General features: G+C 37.1%; 1 protein-coding gene across 19 annotated transcripts in view; it reads right to left on the bottom strand.

Annotated features, from left to right (window-relative positions):
• MGA (MAX dimerization protein MGA) overlaps positions 1-19,822 on the bottom strand; it is a 147,674-nt gene that overhangs the window by 14,543 nt on the left and 113,309 nt on the right. For 3 of the 19 annotated variants that reach the window (XM_070469042.1, XM_070469041.1, XM_070469040.1), the window contains exons 10-17: positions 15,950-16,176; positions 14,459-14,635; positions 13,755-13,827; positions 11,759-12,276; positions 9,253-9,547; positions 7,354-7,980; positions 3,453-3,743; positions 1,753-3,266 (exon numbers count right to left, since the gene is read on the bottom strand). In XM_070469042.1, coding sequence (XP_070325143.1) covers positions 1,753-3,266; positions 3,453-3,743; positions 7,354-7,980; positions 9,253-9,547; positions 11,759-12,276; positions 13,755-13,827; positions 14,459-14,635; positions 15,950-16,176 — 3,722 coding nt within the window. Of the gene's footprint in view, positions 1-1,752; positions 3,267-3,452; positions 3,744-7,353; positions 7,981-9,252; positions 9,548-11,758; positions 12,277-13,754; positions 13,828-14,458; positions 14,636-15,949; positions 16,177-19,822 lie in introns of those variants that run through there. The other 16 variants (XM_070469046.1, XM_070469043.1, XM_070469044.1 and 13 more) reach the window with 16 other exon arrangements.

Raw genomic sequence — 19,822 nt, 5'->3', positions numbered from 1 at the left:
CTGCAATGATGTAAAGTAATTAGCCTCCAACTAATAAAAATAAATGGAAAAAATAAATAAATAAATAAATAAATAAATAAAATGGCCAGTGTACCTGTCAGATTTCCCATTTGGAAGTTCAAGCAATGCTACTCTGTATGACTAAGACACTCTAAAGGTTCCATTAAGTCAGTTCTACTGAGCAATAGTTTTCAATGACTTTAAAGCAGGACTGTTTGTGACTTGTGGTTGCCAAGGGGGAGGAGTGGTGAGTAAGGGATGGACTGGATGCAAACTATTATATATAGAATGGATAAACAATAAAATCCTACTGTATGGTACATGGAACTATATTCAATATCCTGTAATAAACCATAATAGAAAAAAATTTTAATTAAAATAAAGCTGGACTGTTTTTGGTCTGATGCTTACCTAGGCTGACTTATGAGATTGCAAAAAGTGCAACAAGATTGGCAATCTAACTCCTTTAAACAACCTACAGATCTAAGTCCTCAAAAAGATGAGGTTATAGATAGAACGCGAGGCAAATGCATATAGAATTATCTATCTCATTTACAAATGAGACAGGTGAGGTTCAGAAATAACGACACAGAAACATTTCAATACGTAGACATTTTAGTTTTAAAATATAAACCTGTTTGCTATATTTTATCTGTCTAAGACAGTTAGGCATTAACAAAGGAGGACCAGGTAACACAGAGAACAAATGAATCTCAAAAGGAGTGAGATTCTAAAACTGCCATGCAAGACAATCATTGCAAAGGGCCATATTATCTGCTCCTGAAGAGAGGGATACCCCACAGGCAGATGGCTATAACCTCCTTATGTTTTACACCAGGGGAAGGGGACAGCACACCACAGCCTCCCATTTGTTTCTGTAACTGAGGTTTTTGCTGGAACACAGCCACACTCATTCACTTACTACTGTTTATGGCTGCTTTCCCTCCATAGCAGCAACTGAGTAGCTGCAAAAGCAAGTCACCTAGCCTGCAGAGTCTAAAATATCTACAAACTGGCCCTTTACAAAAAAGTTTGCCCAACTCCTGCCCTATATCATACTGATGCTCAATTACTTAGTTCAGCAAATACAACTCTACACAGAAGTCTATAAAAATGGCTTCGGCAAAATAAAAAAATAAAAATAAATTATAAAGGTCAAATTACAAAGGAAGATGACCAGAGGTTAGAATATAAATTCTAGACACTAATTATTTAATTTTAGGACATGGTTAGAAAGCAACTTTAGGCAGGGTGATAATAAAATATTAAATGATGCTTTTCATTTCTTTCCAAAACAAAAAACATCTCTACAAATGCTGATAGACAAATTATCTTCCAGTTCTAAGGCCACCCATTCCCTGTTTCTTATATATATCTACCAGATAAGCTACAACAACTTTGCATAAAAAACATGAAAAAAAAAAAACCGAGATCAAATGGGAGTAGTGATTTCAGAATTTAAAAAAAAACAAAAAACCACCTAATTTGATAGGGACTCTCAAAGCATCTATTCCCCCAAGGCTTAAACCAGCCTTCCTGTATAATATCAGACAAGTCTCAAAACACAATATAAGCTCAATAAATGTTACCTGACTGACACAGCCTAAAAACTACAAAGTCATTTAACCATGATTTAAACCTAGGCATCCAACTGAATGTATCAGGTCTTAGTTATCTTCTGGAAAAACTACTGTCTCTAATGAACCATTTAAATTCTTGAGGTTTCAGTCACAACAAAAATGGGCTCACCACCTTTTCTACATCATCAACCTCCTCACTCTGGTAGTCAGAAACAACATCCACAATCTCATCAATAGAATCATCGGTTTTCTCATTCTCATCTTCTTCGTCATCCTCTTCCAACTCCAAAACAGTGAAGTCAGTACTGCTTCTCCCACCCGTCTTCTCTTGCTTTGGTTTTATCTGTTCTCCTGAGAGCAGTAAGTGACCTTGAAAATGTCCATCCCCTCTGCTCCCTTTCGCAGCTCTCCTAGGGACAATGGAGAAGGTTGTAGGACTAGAAATCCTACTCCAAGAATCACATTCAGTTTTTAAAATTCTGGCATTCTCAGTAGTTCCACTTTTTCCAAGTAAATCAGAGATACTGTGTTCTTGTTGAAACACATCTGAATTTTCCTTACAAGTTTTTGTTTCTTTAATTAACTGCTCATTTGTCTCGTTCTTGCCTTCTTGTGAAGTTCTAACATATTTCTGGGCCAAAGGGCCCTTTAGGTGTTTTCTCCACCTCTCCCTAATGCTGTCCTTCTCCAGAGACTCTCCACATCCCTTCTCCTTGGCCTCTGGCTTTGGATTAGATTGCTGCTCCACAACTCTACTGCCTGAAAATTCAACTTTGCTTTCTTCTTTAGAGATAATTGGAAATTCATTTGATTTTTCCTCTGGATTGTCTAAGCCTTTCTGCTGTTCCACTTTCACATCACCAGGTTTTTTAAGTTGCACATTATTCACACTTTGGACTGTCATGTTACTGGCTCTTCCAGAAATGGTCTTAACTTCTAGAACAGTCAGTTTTTCTTTGGAACTGTTATGGTTCCTAATCCCATATTCTTCCTCAACATCTTTATAGTCTTCACCTGTGTGTGAGCCAGTGCTACAGATATGCTCAGAAGGTTTAAGAGCTGCAGGCCCTTCTTCTATAAGGGATTCTTCATCTAAATGATCACCCCCATCTTCCAAGGAATCATTCAGAGTTTCTTCTGAGACAGCAGCTCCTGGGTTTTGTTTTATTATATTAGTCTCAGGCTCTACAGCTTCTCCTCCTGACTGCAGACCCTTCTTAGTTTCTTGCTCTCTTTTTAAAAAGCTTGTTTCATCTTTCTGGTCTGCATTCTGAGATTCTCTTTTCATCTGAAGTGAAGCAACATGTTGAAGAATGGAGCTGGGAACAGGTTTTTGTCCTGGGAGCTGCAACAAGGCAAAACTACCAGACTGGAGAGGAATAAGACTGGCTGTACCAACAGGCTGCCCTCCTGAACTATAGGTTAGTTTGGTTTCAGAGGTTGTTTTACTTGTGAAACTTTGTGGTTCAGGAGGGGAAATCCTCAGAGTCAATGTACCAGACTGAGACACAAAATTATGTCCAGAAGAAAGCAATGATGGTGCCTGAGTGATAACATTCATTGCTGGAGAAGACCCAACAGCCTGAATTACAGGATTCACAACGGAGAAAGCAGAGGGCGAAGCCGAAGAAGGTGGAGTCTCTGAAGGTTTGGAAGGAGTAGGTAAACGGATTCCCATCACAGACCCTGGTGAGGGGAAAAAAAAGCATTTTAAATCACCATTGCCCACATCAAAGACTTTCAAAGTACATATTTTTTTCCTAACAGGTGATTTCAAGAGACTGATAAGACCAATCCTGGTATATTAATATACCATATGACCAAAAGATTCAAGAAAAGAGAAACTTATCAAAAATCTCTCTAACTTTATACCTGGGTTCCGAAACATGACAGGCTGTAAGTTGGGCTGGTTATTAGATCCTCGAAGCTGATGCAAAGGGAGAAGCTGGACAATCTGCCCATTAGGGTGCCTGAATAAGTTCATTCCACTTGGACTCCTAACAGGCTGCAAGACCATCCGATGTCCCTGAAGTTGTGTGTTTGGGACAGGTCTAAGAGTAGGAGAACCCTGCTGCACTGGAATCAACAACAATCGAGGTCCAGCACGTTTCACTGTGTTAGGAGAGACCTGTGGAGGAGCCACTGGAATCTGAGGGGCATTTTCTGAAAAACAGGAAATGGAAACATAGTATCAGAATTTCCCTTTAATACTTGGGAAAAAATAATTATGACAAAGAATCTAACCATGTTACAAATAAGTACAAGTTTAAATTACAGAGCTGGCAAAACTCTGTATGTCCATGATATATGACTTACAGAACTTATGGCTAAGAACAATTTACTTTAAACTTAAGTATTAACCAGACTTTACAGGGCCTTACATTTAGACAGGTAAAAAAAGAAAGTATCAACTGTAAAGAGGTGCATTTAAAGAGATAATACTTCTGCCTAATGAAAGAACATGGGCAGGCCTCTAAACCTGGATCTCATTAAAGTTCAAGTAAATGTTCTGTTCAACTTAAAAATTCAGGCTGTCAACACTTAACAGGCTTATGACTTAGTTTAACAGGTCTTACTCAAGGAAGAGAAAATCAAAGACTAAAAATCACAAGGTACCAAAAAAACCTCTTGACCTTTGAAGTTCACTGATGAATAAGCAAAGCATACAGATTTGTGAAAATTATTTTTCAGAAGGAAAAAACACACATATCCCCCCAAATGGAATGAAATTAAGAGACATCAAAGAAGTGGGGAAATAAAGCCTGGTTAAGAAGAGGCAGAAATTTAACGCAGAAGATGTGAATTAAGAGAGTTCAAAACATTAATAGTGCCGAAAGATGCACTTCAATGTCTGGAAGAAAACACCAAGGATATGGGAAAAAACAGTATGTGTTTTTGGTCACAGGAATAAACAAGTAGGAATAACGATAATAGTAAGCATAAATGAAAGTGATCTAATATTACCATTCAAATTACTGAACTTCTTTAATATTATTTTCAATTATTCTTTTTTTGACATTTTTAAATAAAAATTTTCATCAGTTTGTCACTAAACAGAAAAATTAACAAGCCAAACAAAACAAAGATTTTAATATGTAATATGCACTTTGCCCAAAAAAGGTATCAAATTTCTAAAAGAAAGTGACACTCCTTAACATTTACATGACAAATTACTATAGAAGATCCATGATTACTTTTGAAAAAGAAATAACACAAGACCAAACTGATAAAAAAAAGTGTGCAACTTTTTAAACAAACAAAAAAAAATCATCTATCTTATGTGATTAAGAAACATGTTAAAGCATTCTTAATTTCTTGAAAATTTCTACTCAAACTGTTTTACAGAATGATTCAAAACCAAATTACTCCCAAAGCAGCCTTTAACATACACACTAAGTAAGTGATTACTTATTGCACTTGTATGAGGGGAAGAAGGGAAAGACAAAGGATGGAAAGTCAAATCAAAGTCAGAGGTCTAAATCCCCGAGCTGAGATCCACTTTATGAACCTGTAACAAAATCACATATTTCCTTAGAAGTTGGCAGTGATGCGAGTCAGCTCCATTTATAGAAGACCAGATAAGAAAATATGCAACTAGCATTTTCCTCAAGTAATATTACATAAGATACTTTTAGGTGGTATGTCATAGAGAATAACACCATGTTAAACTGTCAGAATTTTAATCTTTTGATTAAATACAGAAGAAATTATGTCTCTGATATTACGTCTTTAATATTAAAATTAAAAAAAGACTATGCAAGTATTTTCTAACTTCCTTCATTAACAGAGAGCAGGTCACATGTTAAAAACACACAGGAGCTGGCTAGTATTTGATACTTATTATTATTATTGGTTCAGTTTATTTATTTAAGAGACTACCCTCCATTCTGGCAAATAATGTTGGTTTCCAATTACAGTAATATTGCTCCTTTTAAAAGTATATTTAAGTGAACGAACGACTTGATTTAAATAAAAATAGTAAATCAATTATATGAGAGTATAAATGGGAATCAGAGGAAAATACCTGAACGTATGTTCTGAGTGACTGAAATCTGAGAGAAAATGAACTACAAAAGGTAAACAACTTCACAGTTTCAGGACATAATTAAAAGTATAAAGAAAGGTTAGAATACATGATTTAGAAGACGTGACCAGTTAAAATATGACAAGATGTGAACTGTGAGTTTCAAAAGAAAATAAAAAAGACTTCATCAACAACAATCTTACTTTTGAAATATTATTAGCCATTTTTTGGTATGTGTGTTAACAGGAAGTAACAAAAGACAACAAAATTGACACTGTCATCCACTTTTCCTTTCAACAGCACTTCAATTTACAAATCCCTTCTTTCCTAAAATATCTAGAGGGATTTAAACTATGCCCCTGAAGACAAAAATATTTAGTAGGAAAACTATCAATAACCAAGACAGAACTGTTGTCAGTTATTTTATTCCCCCTTATATCCTGTAGGGGCTTCCCTGGTGGCTCAGATGGTAAAGAATCTACCTGCAATGCAGAAGACCCAGCTTCAATCTCTGGGTCAGGAAGATCCTCTGGACAAGGGAACGGCAACCCACTCTAGTACACTTGCCTGGAGAAGTCCATGGACAGAGGAGCCTCGTCAGCTACAGTCCACAGGGTCACAAAGAGTTGGCCACAACTAAGCAACTAACACACACACTATATCCTGCAAAGCCTCGTCTCTCACACTCCTTTCCATACTAATTCTTCTTTGAGTCTACTAAGGTAACAACTTACTTAAGCTGGTTGAATTAGGATATAAAAGTGACCAAAGTGTGAACTATTTCTATTTCAAATTCACTTAAACTAAGCCAACAAGAGAAAAAATTTAATTTTAACTAAAAAGTTGACATGTAAAATATCAGAATCCTAAACAAAGAAATATGCTTCCTTATTTCTATTTCAATTAAGAGAATGTCAATAGTAATATAGGAGTTGGGCTGATTCACAAATGATGTTTACTAGGCAAGAGGACATAGAATTTTAATCTTAAACAAGGAGAGAAAAGGCCCTCAGCTTGGCTGCAACATAAGCAGAAGCCCTCTGATCTTTCCTTTTTAAATATAAAGCAGCAGCCCTCCCACTCCCAAAACAGGGCACACCTACATTTGGTTCCCTCAGAGATGTGAGCCCTTAGCTCTCAACACACAAGAGCTGCATGCTGCACCCACTTTAATGGCTGCTCTACTGGCTCAGACTTACACTCCCATATGAAGCATTTCCATTCTAATGCTTTTGAATATTTTTAATTTCCTGAGAAAATCTCTAGCCCCACTAAACAATCTGTTATGGCTGTTTATCTGGAAGGTAACAAGTTTTTATTAGCATTCTGGGGCTTCCCTGGTGGCTCACTGTAAAGAATCTGCCTTCAACGCAGGAGACCTGGGTTCAATAACTGGGTTGGGAAGATCCCCTGGAGGAGGAAACAGCTACACTCCAGTATTTTTGCCTAGAGAATTCCATGGACAGAGGAACCTGGCAGGCTAGAGTCCATGGGGTCACTAACAGTCAGACATGACTGAGCGACTTTCACTCACTCACTGGTTACAAAATTGCACAGATGTTCACTGATTGTCCTAACACTGTATTTACCATGATGTCCATTAGTTTTAGTGTTCAGTTTTGCAGAATGTAAACTTTTTTTTTTTCCTGTTATAGCAGAAACACTTGATATATACCTATAATTCTATCAGAACCACAAAGTTACATAACCAGCTATAAAGTAAACCAGCTTGTAACATCTAGGCCTTACCTGGTCTCTGGCTCACTGGTGGACTCCCATCAATTCCCGAGAGTATAATGGGAACAGAGCTCTGAGATGAAGTTGGTGTGGTCACCATGGAAGAAGATGCAGCTGTGGTCACCACGACTATGGAGGTGGAGGCAGTGGAAGCAACAGGAAGAGTTATGGTTGGAGGAGATGCTACCAAAGACTTAGGAAAAGCAACTGAAGCCACAGGGGTAGTTATCCCAGTCGTTTTGATAAGGTTCAAAGTGGCTGTAGACTGGGTAAGTGTTACAAGGGTGCTGGTATTAGTTTCAGTGACCTCAACAACCCCTGCAGTGGTGGCACCAGAAGAATAAGTAGTTTCTTTAGTTCCCACGTCAGATAGAGCAGTCGTAGGTATCACAGCAGGAACATTTTCTAAAAACACTTGAGGGGTGGTAGTAGTGACAGCAGCAGTCACAGAGCTGCACACCTGAACTGGCTCAGAAGAAACCACAGGTGTGACGACCATTACTGGAGAAGGTCTGATACTGAACTTCTGTGGCCCTGTTAGGGGTTGGGGTGTGCTAACTCCAGGGATCTTCTGCTGCAGGGCTCCAACTTTACTCATCACAAACTGTGTGAACACACCACCAGGAGAGGGTCGAGCCGCTGCAAATAAAAATTTGCAGGTCAAAAATCTTCAGTTCTCATATTTCATCCTTGTAGTGATTGTGTTTATCAACATTTACTGTGCACCACTGGGTCTATTTCTTACAGGTACTACCTACCTGTAGTCAAACATACCTGTCCACCCAAACCTAACTTTCAAAATTCTAACAACTAAAGGGAATAAAACTGGACGTTCCTTCTGAAATTCCTTTGGTTACACAATATAGTCAAACTGCCAGAACACTAAAAAGACTGTAGAGCACAGCAGCATGCAACTTCATCATCTAAAACAGAGGAAGAAAATAAGGAAATTGTATTCCTAATTCTAATTTTAAAATTTGTTTGCACCACTTCCTTCTGTCACAGCACCTCTACCTCTTTATTGCTGTCCTTTTACAAGACAGTAGTTTTGCATTTTAGAAATATGCAAAAAGACATTTCAGAAGAGGGCAGGATAAGACAATCTTTTCTTTTTTTTTTTAAATCACCAGTTAAAGCTACCTTTTTAACAAGAGGTAGAAAGAGTTCTTTTTAAGGCAATGCCTATACTCCATCTTCACACAACTCCAGCATTTAGCCAGAGATTTCAATTTCCTATTAAGAGGAATAAAAACACAGCAAACATTTTTACTTAACATTTCTAAACAGATGTGAAAAAACAAAAAGAGGACTCCAATAAAATCAACTGTATATACTATCCATTCTAAAACACAAATGATTTCAAGGAGGCAATTTATTACAGACTCTGAGATGTTAAATAAATTAGGTTTTTACTCAAAGAATAGGGATAAATATAATAAAGCAATGTTCCCAGAATTATGTTTTACAAGAGTCTTCTACTCTAAGTCTATACTAACTCAATGCATTTTGATTTTGCTAGCTCCTTGGTTTCATAAACTCGAGGAACACACATACGATTGGTTACCAAAAACACCAGTCCTCATTGGAGAAAATAGTAAATTAGGGAAAGTACTTAGGAATATGTATTCCCTTCTGCAAAACAAAATTAAAAAGCTAAGTCTTTTCTACGTTAACAAAACCAGTATAAAAGTCTGGGAAATAACTATAAAACTAACTATAATTCAATTTATTTAGTTTTGTAGGTCACCAGAAGAGTTACTAAAAAATTAGTTAAATTCAGGCAAGATAAACATCAAGGAAAAAAAGTGCCAACTTCTATATTTCTCTAAGTTTTACAACCTCCATTTCTGTATACACTGGCCCAGCACCAAGTCACAACCCTTCCCAAAACATGTAAACAGTCCAACTTACCAATTGGTCTTTTCGCCGGGACAAACGCCTTCAGATTCTTCCCAGGGCGATTTGTTGTAGTGCCAGATGATGCCGTTTTGGAATTGGATGTTGAAGGCAACAGGGTACGTGGTTTCCTGGATGCAGCCACCTTGGCATTGGATGCTACCTTGGAGATGACAGTACTGAGGGTTGAGAGGTCCAGGACTGAGGGTCGCAACCTGCCTGTGATATAAGCAGCTAGCCTATTGGCTGGATGCAATGCCCCCATCTGTCCCAATAGCAACTTAGCCTGCGGGTAACTCTTACCATTAACCTGAAACAAGTGGCAAAGAGAAATTCTGTAAAGATAAAATTCTCTTGCTAACTCATCTCCCTTGACAAGGGTTTCATTTTTACAAGATTTTAAAAGTCTATTTTTCAGATTTAAAGGGAAAAAGAAATGGACTTTTCCCATTTGGTATAATCTGAGTATTTAGGAGATGAAAAAAAAATGCTGCCATCTGATATTCTCAACTAATCTCATCTCCTTCATTTTGGAAGTTTAAAAACAGAGAATCTTAGAAACTCATCATACCTGCATTCTAGATTTGTGGAAGATACAGTCAAATCTAAGGAATCATCCAACTGATTTACTTGTCAATAAGCAATTATGGTTGAGCTATTAATAATCATCAGCCTAAAAATGAATAACTGTGTTCCACAGAATCTCTCTGATGAGACCAGAGGCATAATGAAGCTTTCTCACAAGGGTCCTTCATTTTTGAAAAATATATGGAAGTCTGCTTTAAGTTATGAGAAAGTCACTGTTACAAATACCTAAGCGACAAAGTCACCTTAGTTTTCAGTTTTCAAAAAAGTCAATTTTGAAGACAATTGTCTTCATCTTTTGCACAAAACCTGGACTCAAATGCTAGTTGAAATCTATTGTAGTTTTTTTTAAGTTGCCACTAAATTGTCAGAAGAAAGTGAATCAATGAATGAGGTAAAGATTTTTCTCTATTGCCTGAGCTGACAGACTGCCCATCTTACACAGGAGAATCATTTTAAAAAGAAAACAAAACTTCCCAAGTTTCTCACCTAAGTTCTCTATGTCTTATTGCTAAATGACTATAGCAGAAATCTTTTTCCATCTCTCTTTTCCATCACTTAAAGGGGGTGAGGAAGTGGAGTAAGGCAGAGAAAATCCTACTCTCTAAATTAATACAGAACTGGTAAGGAGAATAGCTACACCAAGCTACTCCCTCTTCTAAGACACAAAATTACTCTGTTACTTAGGGAAAATTGTTATTTCCAGACAGATCAGGTATCTATTTGCCCTGAGTTTGAGCCAAAGAATATGATCTTTCCATCCTGGAATAAACTTTCCTACACAGTTTTCCAGGCTCTGTGGAGTCTGGATCAGATACTCCTGTCTTCTCCTTTGGGACTTGCTCTGAAGACTATTCAGCAGCTTTCCCAAAGCATACCTTACAGTGGCCTGACTGCTATGCAGGTTCATATTTTATGGGGGCATTCTGAGTCCTAGACAGGAGAACACAAAATTTCTATGACTGTATTTGAAGGGGGCCTAGTCTCACTAAAATATCAGGTAAGTTGCTGTTCTCAAAGCATCAATCAGTAAATGAAACAAGGAGAAAACACTCTCATCATTAAGAGTTTAAGAAATATCAACAGAAGCAGTTATATAGTAACTGCAGTAGAAAGTTTTTAATTAAGTAGATCAGTTATAATGGTGACACAGTCCTTAACCCAGAGGAGCAGTTGAGCTAGTAAAAGTCAAGTAACCTTAACAGTAATGTCAGACATGACCCCACATTTGGTACTCTGATATAAAAGTGCATTTACTGTCACCAAACAAAAGGAGAAACTCTTTTGGACCTGACTACATTTTACCTCAGAACTTCCCTTCAAAAAGATTTTTTACATGCCAGTGTAATTTTACTAGTATATCTGCCTGAAGTACTAAATAGCAAGGATATAGATATTTGCCCTATAACAAAGATTAGACTGGCAAGAACTCTATGAATCAAATAAAGATAAAATATGTAAACTGTGGCTCAATTTTTTAAAAATTTATGTATTTGAATAACATCTTCCTAAATTTAAATTTTCTCCCAAGTTTTCAAACATATACTGCTTATCTTAAAAATTAATTTCACTTCATTTTAAAAGTTATCTGCTAATAATAATCCCAAGAAGTAGACTGAATCCCTTACTATTCTTGCTTGACTGTCAAAATATCACTATAGCCTAGGTAGAATAGCTTAAGGGCAACTTTCTAGGAAGGCTAGAAAGAAAACTATAAGCTAATACAGGGCTCTACCTTTCTGTTTGTAAATATGCCAAAAATTCACCATAGGTATGCACCTAACCTAGGCCTATTACAAAAAGAGATGACGATTTTGTCACCCAGTTCCCAGGGAATGCAAAGATAAATAATGTAAGGCCCACAACGGGCTCTGAAAAATCAAGGTGGTACCTAAGTATAAAAAAGTGCTACATCCAGATTAAAGATAATTCTCACCTGGATAAGCCCAGATGTGCTTGAACTGGGTTTACGTTTATAGGCCACAAGCTTCCCTGCAGGAGAAAGCCCTGCATAAAAGGGCAGACCTTTGCCTCCATGTAATCTCTCCCTCACTGAATCCAGGGCATCTGTCTGCACGGGAGAGACATCATCCATTTTCCCAGGGGATAATGGACCGTCAGGAGTCTCTGATCCAGATTTCTCAGCCATATCATCTTGATCTTGACATGATGGCATAGAGATTTTCACACGAGAAGAATAAACAGGAGGATTCTTTTCACCCCGGCTCTTTCGCTGAGAAGCCAACTCAATGATGAAGCTGCCCACCTTAAGTGACTGTGGCATGTTGCTATTGATGTGCTGGGATAAGATGCTCAAAATCTTGTTCCGATCCTCCTCCCAGTTGCAGTCTGAGATGATCTCGATCAGTTTGGTGGGACCACCAGGTGACCTCTGATGCACATAGGAGGTAGAAGCTGATTCCCCTTCATTGCAGGAAGACTTCCAGCTCTTTTCTGATAAGAAATTGAAAGATATTTCTGTATTATAGCATTTTGTACTGAACTTTGAAAGATTTTCATTTTTCCTGAGTTCTCAGAAAAGTGCCAGGGGCATAGATATTCAACAGTTGCCCAGTATCCCATTCCCAGGGACTTTCAATGGTAAACTGACACAATTTGGGAGTTTTCCATGAAAAAAAGAAAAAGATTCCAGAAAATCAGACTATAATAGTCTTCACTATTCTACTCACTGGGCTCTCTTAATAAAAGTGAATCCCTCTTGAGACTGCTCTAAAAAGCCATTAACTATTACATAAGAAGGTACTATCTTGCAAACAAAGTATATAACCAGGGTTAGGCTTATTTAGTATAGTGTACTTGCTATCCATATAAGCAAAGCAAAGATACTCACAAGATGCTTTGTAATATGTGAGGGGTAGGGTGCTTCCCTGGTGGTCCAGTGGTTAAGAACTGCCTTGCAATGGGGGCTATGCAGGTTCAATCCCTGGCTGGGGAACTAAGATCCCACATGCTACTGGCAACTACAAAGTCATGCCTGCCTTGCATAAGACTGGTTGCAGTGATATAAATAAAAAATAAAAAAATATGTGAGGGGTAAAGTCAATCCTAAAAAAACAGCAAGAAAGATGATGTTTTTGTTGGGGGAAAAACCCCTACACTCTACCTCTAGTTTCCACTGCAAATATTTCTGAACTACTTCTGTGCCTCTGGATATGATTGTTCCACTTCTACATTTGATGCAAGACCACTCAACTCAAGTATGTTTACATTCATGGCAACACATTAACTAAATATACATTTCACTAGCTAGATTTCTATAGCAGGATCTCCCAACCAATGTGCTACAGTTATCGATACATCAGGATAGCCATCCCCTCAGCCTTCAGGGTGATCATGCTAACAGTCACCCCCTCCACTTGCCTCAATGTGCTAGCAACATTATCATTTTGTATGTTTATCATGCCATAAAAAAAGTTTAGGAAACACTGCTGCTTAAATGTCTGATGTCTTAAGAAGCAAAATCAAAAACACATAGTTAATTCCCTAGACACTACCTTAATCATATTAATTCGAGCAGTAACATTTACTAGATAAATCAGTGATACTCCTTCCTTTCTCCCTCTGTATTCTCCAACTGCAGCAACTATTGAGAATCTCAGGTAAAATTTCAGTAACTAATGATGTCAATATTGCTGAGGTTTGTAAAGTTTTAAAAAAAAAATCAGCGACCTCATCCTAAATGTTTCTTACAACATACCATACCACGAATACCAACAAATTGTATTTCTTAAAACAGGAGTGATAAACACAGCAAATAACTGGGAAAAAACTTACCTACAGTCTCTATTTTTACCAAAACTAGAAACAAGGTAGGTAAACATGCTCTGGGGGTTCCCCCCCATTATTAGTATAATCCAGATCTATATATTAATAATTACTATTGAATGATAAGTCATAGTTTTCATTCTGACCTTGTGATTTATCAGAATCATCCTCCAGGTCACAAGTGAGTGGTTTCAAAGGCTGCTGTTCAGAAGCTGGCTCCTGACAAAGAGAACACCACAAATACTTCAATTCAACACATATTTAATATCAAGAGACTAGGACATAAGAATTAAATCTCTCAAGAAAGCCTAAACTAATATAAAAATTAAAGTACTCAAAGAACATCTTGACATCAACATGCACAGTTGCATTACCACCACACTATACAACCATAAAAACAAGTAGTCTTGCTGTTTAACATCTGTGACTGAGTTACCAAGAAAACAATTAACATTGCATTTATAGTGTAATTCTAATAGAGAAGGAAAAATATTTGCTGTTTAATGAAACAAGTTTCAACTATTTAGAAAATTCACCAATGCAGAAAGATGCAAATCCTAAAAAACCACATTATTAAAACCAAAAATGTAAAAAATAAATAAATAAAACCAAAAATGTTTAAATTTTCAAAATTACTCCAACATCAGAAAGAGTAATGCTTTTAAAATGACCTTAAGGGAATATGCTCTAGAACAGGTATGCAGAGAAACATAAATTGATATGCACATTATGCAAACCTTCTCTGCCCCTAAAGAATTACTTCATACTATTCCAACAGTAACGCAAATTCTAATACTAGCAACAAGGAACTGGAAGTTAAAAAGAGAAATCTATGCAATAAGGAATTCACCTTTACACTACAGTTCTCAGGACTAGAATGACATGAGCCCTGCTGCTGAAATGATGGGGATGGTGATGGTGATGGTTCTCTCTCTTCCTCTTTTTTTCGTTCATACACTCGAACTCGGGCACAAGTCATCATACTTTCAAAGTACAAGTAGACTGGATCCTTGTCTTCTTCCCGAATCTGTAAGTTTCATACAACAAAACATTCCAAATATTGGGGGGGGAAGTCTCCAGGACTCCAAAAGGAAAAGGATGTAATCTTTGCTTCTATTACAATACTTAAAAATTTTTAATGCAAACTTTAAATAGTACAGTTATGGTTTGTATGGGCTGCCTCTTGGGGCAGTCAGAAAGGCTCTGTTTCTCTTTCAAGAAAATTCAGCACACCAGAGCAGTGCTTCTCAAATTATCTGCAGTGAAGGATAAATTTCTTAATTACCTGTCACACATAGACTGATATTTTTGGAAAAGACAGTAAAATAAATTACTGGGAAAACAAAGATCAAGTTTTTCAGTATTAGATTTAATAGATTAAAATTTCTCTATCAACTTGGGGCAAAAGTTTCTAAATATCTTTCACTTTTTATACGTATTTCATCACAGACTAGTAACAAACAGTGATAGATTAGCACTGTATAAAGACCATACTAAACAGCACTGTACTAAACAATCTTTCTTCAATTTAATTAAACAGAAAGACTGAAATAGATTTACTAATAATCAGAACTGCTTAAGCTATCAACACAAGAGAAGCATCAGATCTTCTACCTATCGTCTTCACCTGGTCATGCAACTATTATTTTAAACCTTGAACTTTATTGTATATAAAGACAATTTGCTTTAAAAAGATCAGTTACTCTTTAAAGTTTCTTCCTAATGCTTTTCTAATGGTGTGTACTACATCTCAATCACTCAATATTCTATACTACAGGAGTAAGAGAACATTTAGAAGACTTTTGCCAAGTCATTTTTTAAAGCCGATTTGATATGATCCTCCTAAAGAGAGATTTAGCTATCTTTAAGAATTATAGTAATTCTGCACAGGTCCATGTACAGCTTTTCTTCAGTAGTAAATACTATAGTACTATATGATCCTCAGTTGGTTGAGTCCACACATGCAGAACTACAGGCACAAAGAGCTATCTGTAACATTACACTCGGACTTTCGATTGCACAAAGGGTCTACACTCCAAACCCTCCCTGTTGTTCAAGGGTCAATCATACTACTATTCACTCTACTTTTATGACATTTTAAAAATTAATTTATTTTTTATTGAAGGATATTGCTTTACAGAATTTTGCTGTTTTCTGTCAACTTTTATGACACTTTCATGCCATCAATTAAACTGACTAAATCAGAAAGGGAGATGGCTTGCAGACATATTACCTGAAAGCACCATGATTCACAAAATACAAACCAAAAATCTGGTTGAAACCCATTACCTTTACAAATGATTTTTGTAACTTTCAACAAAAGATGTAACTCCAAGCTTACCACAGGATTGGGTTTGGGAGTATATGCCCTCGCAGGTTTAATTCCAGTGAGCAGTTTGCCCTTCACAGTAGTAGAGGAAACTTCTGGCTGAGGCAACAACAACGGTCTCATAGGCTCAATGACAGAAGGCGTTGGGATGTACACCGGCTCTGGGTCTACTTCACCTTCTACTTTCACCCAGAGTGGGTAATGTCGGACAGGCTGCTCCGGTTCTGTTTCACAGATAGCTTAACAAGAAGAAGGGTAAGACAAAAGTTCACTGAGGCACTGTCAAAACAAAATATTCGCCCTCATAAAAAGCATTAACTCATTAAAATAATCAAACAGATAGATACCCCCTAAGAAACCTTTAGTTGGCCCTCATGAACCTTAATTAATTTATCTATTAACCAAGTATTTATTGAATACCTATTATAAATCAGGCACTGCTTTAGATCCTAGAGTGAAAACAGCTATGACTAAAACAAAGTTCTTGCCTTCACAGAGTTTATAATCCACAGGAGAAAACAATCTAATAAACATATAGTATCAAGTAATAAGAACATAGAAAAATACAGATGGATAAATAAAGGAGTTAAGAGGAGATGCTATTATAATTAACATGATCAGAAGAGGCTTTCTCTATTATCCTGGAAAGATAATCATTCTACACTATGCTTTTTAATTTTACAACTAACAAGTACTTTTTGAACCTCACTATCTACAGATTCTAAGCACTTACTATGTTTTAACTCATATAACTGTAACAATAGTCCTTGAGATATTATTATTCCCATTTGGTTCCAAATAGGGAAAGGAGTATGTCACAGTTGTATATTGTCACCCTGCCCATTTAACTATATGCAGAGTACATTATGAGAAACGCTGGGCTGGATGAAGCACAGGCTGGAATCAAGACTGCCAGGAGAAATATCAATAACCTCAGATATGCAGATGACACCACCCTTATGGCAAAAAGTGAAGAACTAAAGAGCCTCTTGATCAAAGTGAAAGAGGAGAGTGAAAAAGTTGGCTTAAAACTCAACATTCAGAAAACTAAGATCATGCATCTGGTCCCATCACTTCATGGCAAATAGGTGGGGAAACAGTGGAAACAGTGACGGACTTTATTTTCTTGAGCTCCAAAATCACTGCAGATGGTGACTGCAACCATGAAATTAAGACTCTTGCTCCTTGGAAGAAAAGCTATGACAAACCTAGACAGCATATCAAAAAGCAGAAACATTACTTTGCCAACAAAGGTCCATCTAGTCAAAGCTATGGTTTTTCCAGTAGTCATGTATGGATGTGAGAGTTAAGACTACAAAGAAAGCTGAGCACCGAAGAATTGATGCTTTTGAACCGTGGTGTTGGAGAAGACTCTTCAGAGTCCCTTGGACACCAAGGAGATCCAACCAGTCCATCCTAAAGGAAATCAGTCCTGAATATTCACTGGAAGGACTGATGCTGAAGCTGAAACTCCAATCCTTTGGCCACCTCATGAGAAGAACTCACTCATTTGTAAAGACCCTGATGCTGGAAAGACTGAAGGCGGGAGAAGGGGACAACAGAGGATGAGATAGTTGGATGGCATCACAGACTCAATGGACCCGAGTTTGAGTAAACTGTGGGAGCTGGTGATGGACAGGGAGGCCTGGCGTGCTGCAGTCCATGGGGTCGCAAATAGTCTGACATGACTAAGCAACTGAACTGATACTTTGCAAAAGCTGAGGTTCAGGGAAGTCCAATAATAAGAGGCAGAACCTGGATCAAACCCAGTCAATCTGGTTCCACAGCTGTTACTGTTGCCTTCTGATGACAACTTCTATTCAGAAGTTAGCCTGAACTCCGCATAGAAGCAAAAATACATCAACAGGAAAGCAATGAAACCTGACTAAGATGAAATCATACCATCATAAGTTCTACACAAAGGAAAACATGCACTGATTCTTAACCAAATTAAATGGAGGAGCTAGGTTAACAGGCTTCTTTTTCAAAAGCAAATTGCCTATTCCCATCAATAAGACAAGAGAAGCAAACACTGTGTTTTGCATTTCAATGATCAGTGCTCAGAGAGGATAGCTCTTAACCAAAGACCCACAATCTTTGCCTAAAATCACATAAATGGAGCAACTAACACTTAATCTTGCGTAATAAAGCAGTATCCAAACTGCTACCTGATCTCATAAGAAGTCCATTTGCTCTGAACACTAAGACCCCACTACTGATGAATAATTTTGTCTAAAGTCTCCTAAGGCTAACATCATTCAGAGTGTAACTATAAAATACAGAATAAAGGCTTAAAGATTAAAATACCAAGGGAGAAAAAACCTTCTGAGCTAGAATGTGATTGAGTTAATTCATTAGCTACTTAGCAGCCTCTGTTATCCAACTTTTATAACATAGCTTATTATCACATGATTCACAAAGGCTGTTAAGACCCCAGTATTCATTCAGGTATTCAAATATTTGAACATTCGTATGTATCAGACTTTGTAGACATAGTACTGAACAAAACTGATATAAAAAAATCTTGCTTTCATGAAGCTTATATTTAAGTTGTAGAGGAAAGAGGGTAAGACAGTCAATAAATGGGAAAATAATGCAAATATGTTGGATTTTCAAGTGCTTATGAGAAAAAACCAAGCACAGAGAAGTACTGATAAACAGTTTGTTTAGTGAGTATGTATGAGTATATCTTTTAAGGGGGATGGTTGCAATTTTTTAAATTTTTAAAATTTAAATTTTTAAAAATTTAAAAAGGGTAACCAGAGTGCCCTTACAAAGAAGGTGGTGTATATAGAGCCTCTACCACTCATTTAGTTAAAGCTTTGTTGTCTAGTTCTATGAATTATTTCACACATATTAATTTTACTAGATAAAAGGCTTCAGGTCAAGCAATACTGTCTTACCTCTTTCAATCATCTTTTAAGGACTTTCTAAGCCTCCATAAGCTAAGGATTTACTAAGAACTCTTTTCATCTTTTTTCTTTTGAAAATAATAGCTCATAACTTCACAATACTTCAGAAGAAAACCCCTTAAAATCTCTAAACATATTAATTCCTTACAGGGATCAAAAACAACTAAATTTTCAATTGTGGATAAAACAGAAATTGTGGCTCCAGTAAATAGGAGAGTTCACAAAATCTATTGAATTGAGTTCTGTTGAGGGCAGTGTTAATACTGGAATGACAGCAACTAGGGTAAGCATTAAAAATTAAGACTACCATTGGCAGAGACTACACCTGAAGCCATGAAAATGGACAGACTCCACACAAGACCCTAAACAACAGTCCACTTCCTCACACTTCCTTGACCCTGCTGTCCACTTGACTCCTTTACACAGTCTGGACTCCAAGACTGAAAACTTCTCTTTCCCCCTTCACAATACACTTGAGATACTCCTACCTTTCATCCGAAACCCAGATAAAGGAAGCTAGCAAAGGCACAATGAGGGCAGAGCCAGAGTAGCATATACTCACAGAAGCCAAGAACAGAAACCTGTTTCAACAATATAGTAATATCCCCTTGTTTCTATTCAAATGCCTTCTAAATACACACCATCTTCCCAAGGTTCCGTGGCATTATCATTTTGCCTTCTGAGTTCTCAAAAAGCCTTTTGTTCATGATACTTAAAACATGGCACTTTTGTTACTGTGGCACTTAAAATTATCATAAATATATATCTACATGTTTACCTGTTCATAAATTGACAGTAACTTCTTACAGACGGACTTAGTTTTAACTGTCTATATCTTAATTCCTCTCACTCCTAGCAGTGCTCAGAGTACTTGCTCCATGAATGAAGTGTTGGGCATGTAAGTCCCAGAAAACTGCTTATGCTAACAATCAGCATACTATATTCATCTCCCTCCCATTCTGAAGGCATTTTA

Source organism: Odocoileus virginianus, chromosome 6 (genome assembly GCF_023699985.2).
Source record: "Odocoileus virginianus isolate 20LAN1187 ecotype Illinois chromosome 6, Ovbor_1.2, whole genome shotgun sequence".
NCBI lineage: Eukaryota > Metazoa > Chordata > Mammalia > Artiodactyla > Cervidae > Odocoileus > Odocoileus virginianus.
The sequence above is the reverse complement of the archived record's forward strand: the minus strand, read 5'-3'. Positions and strand labels throughout refer to the sequence as shown.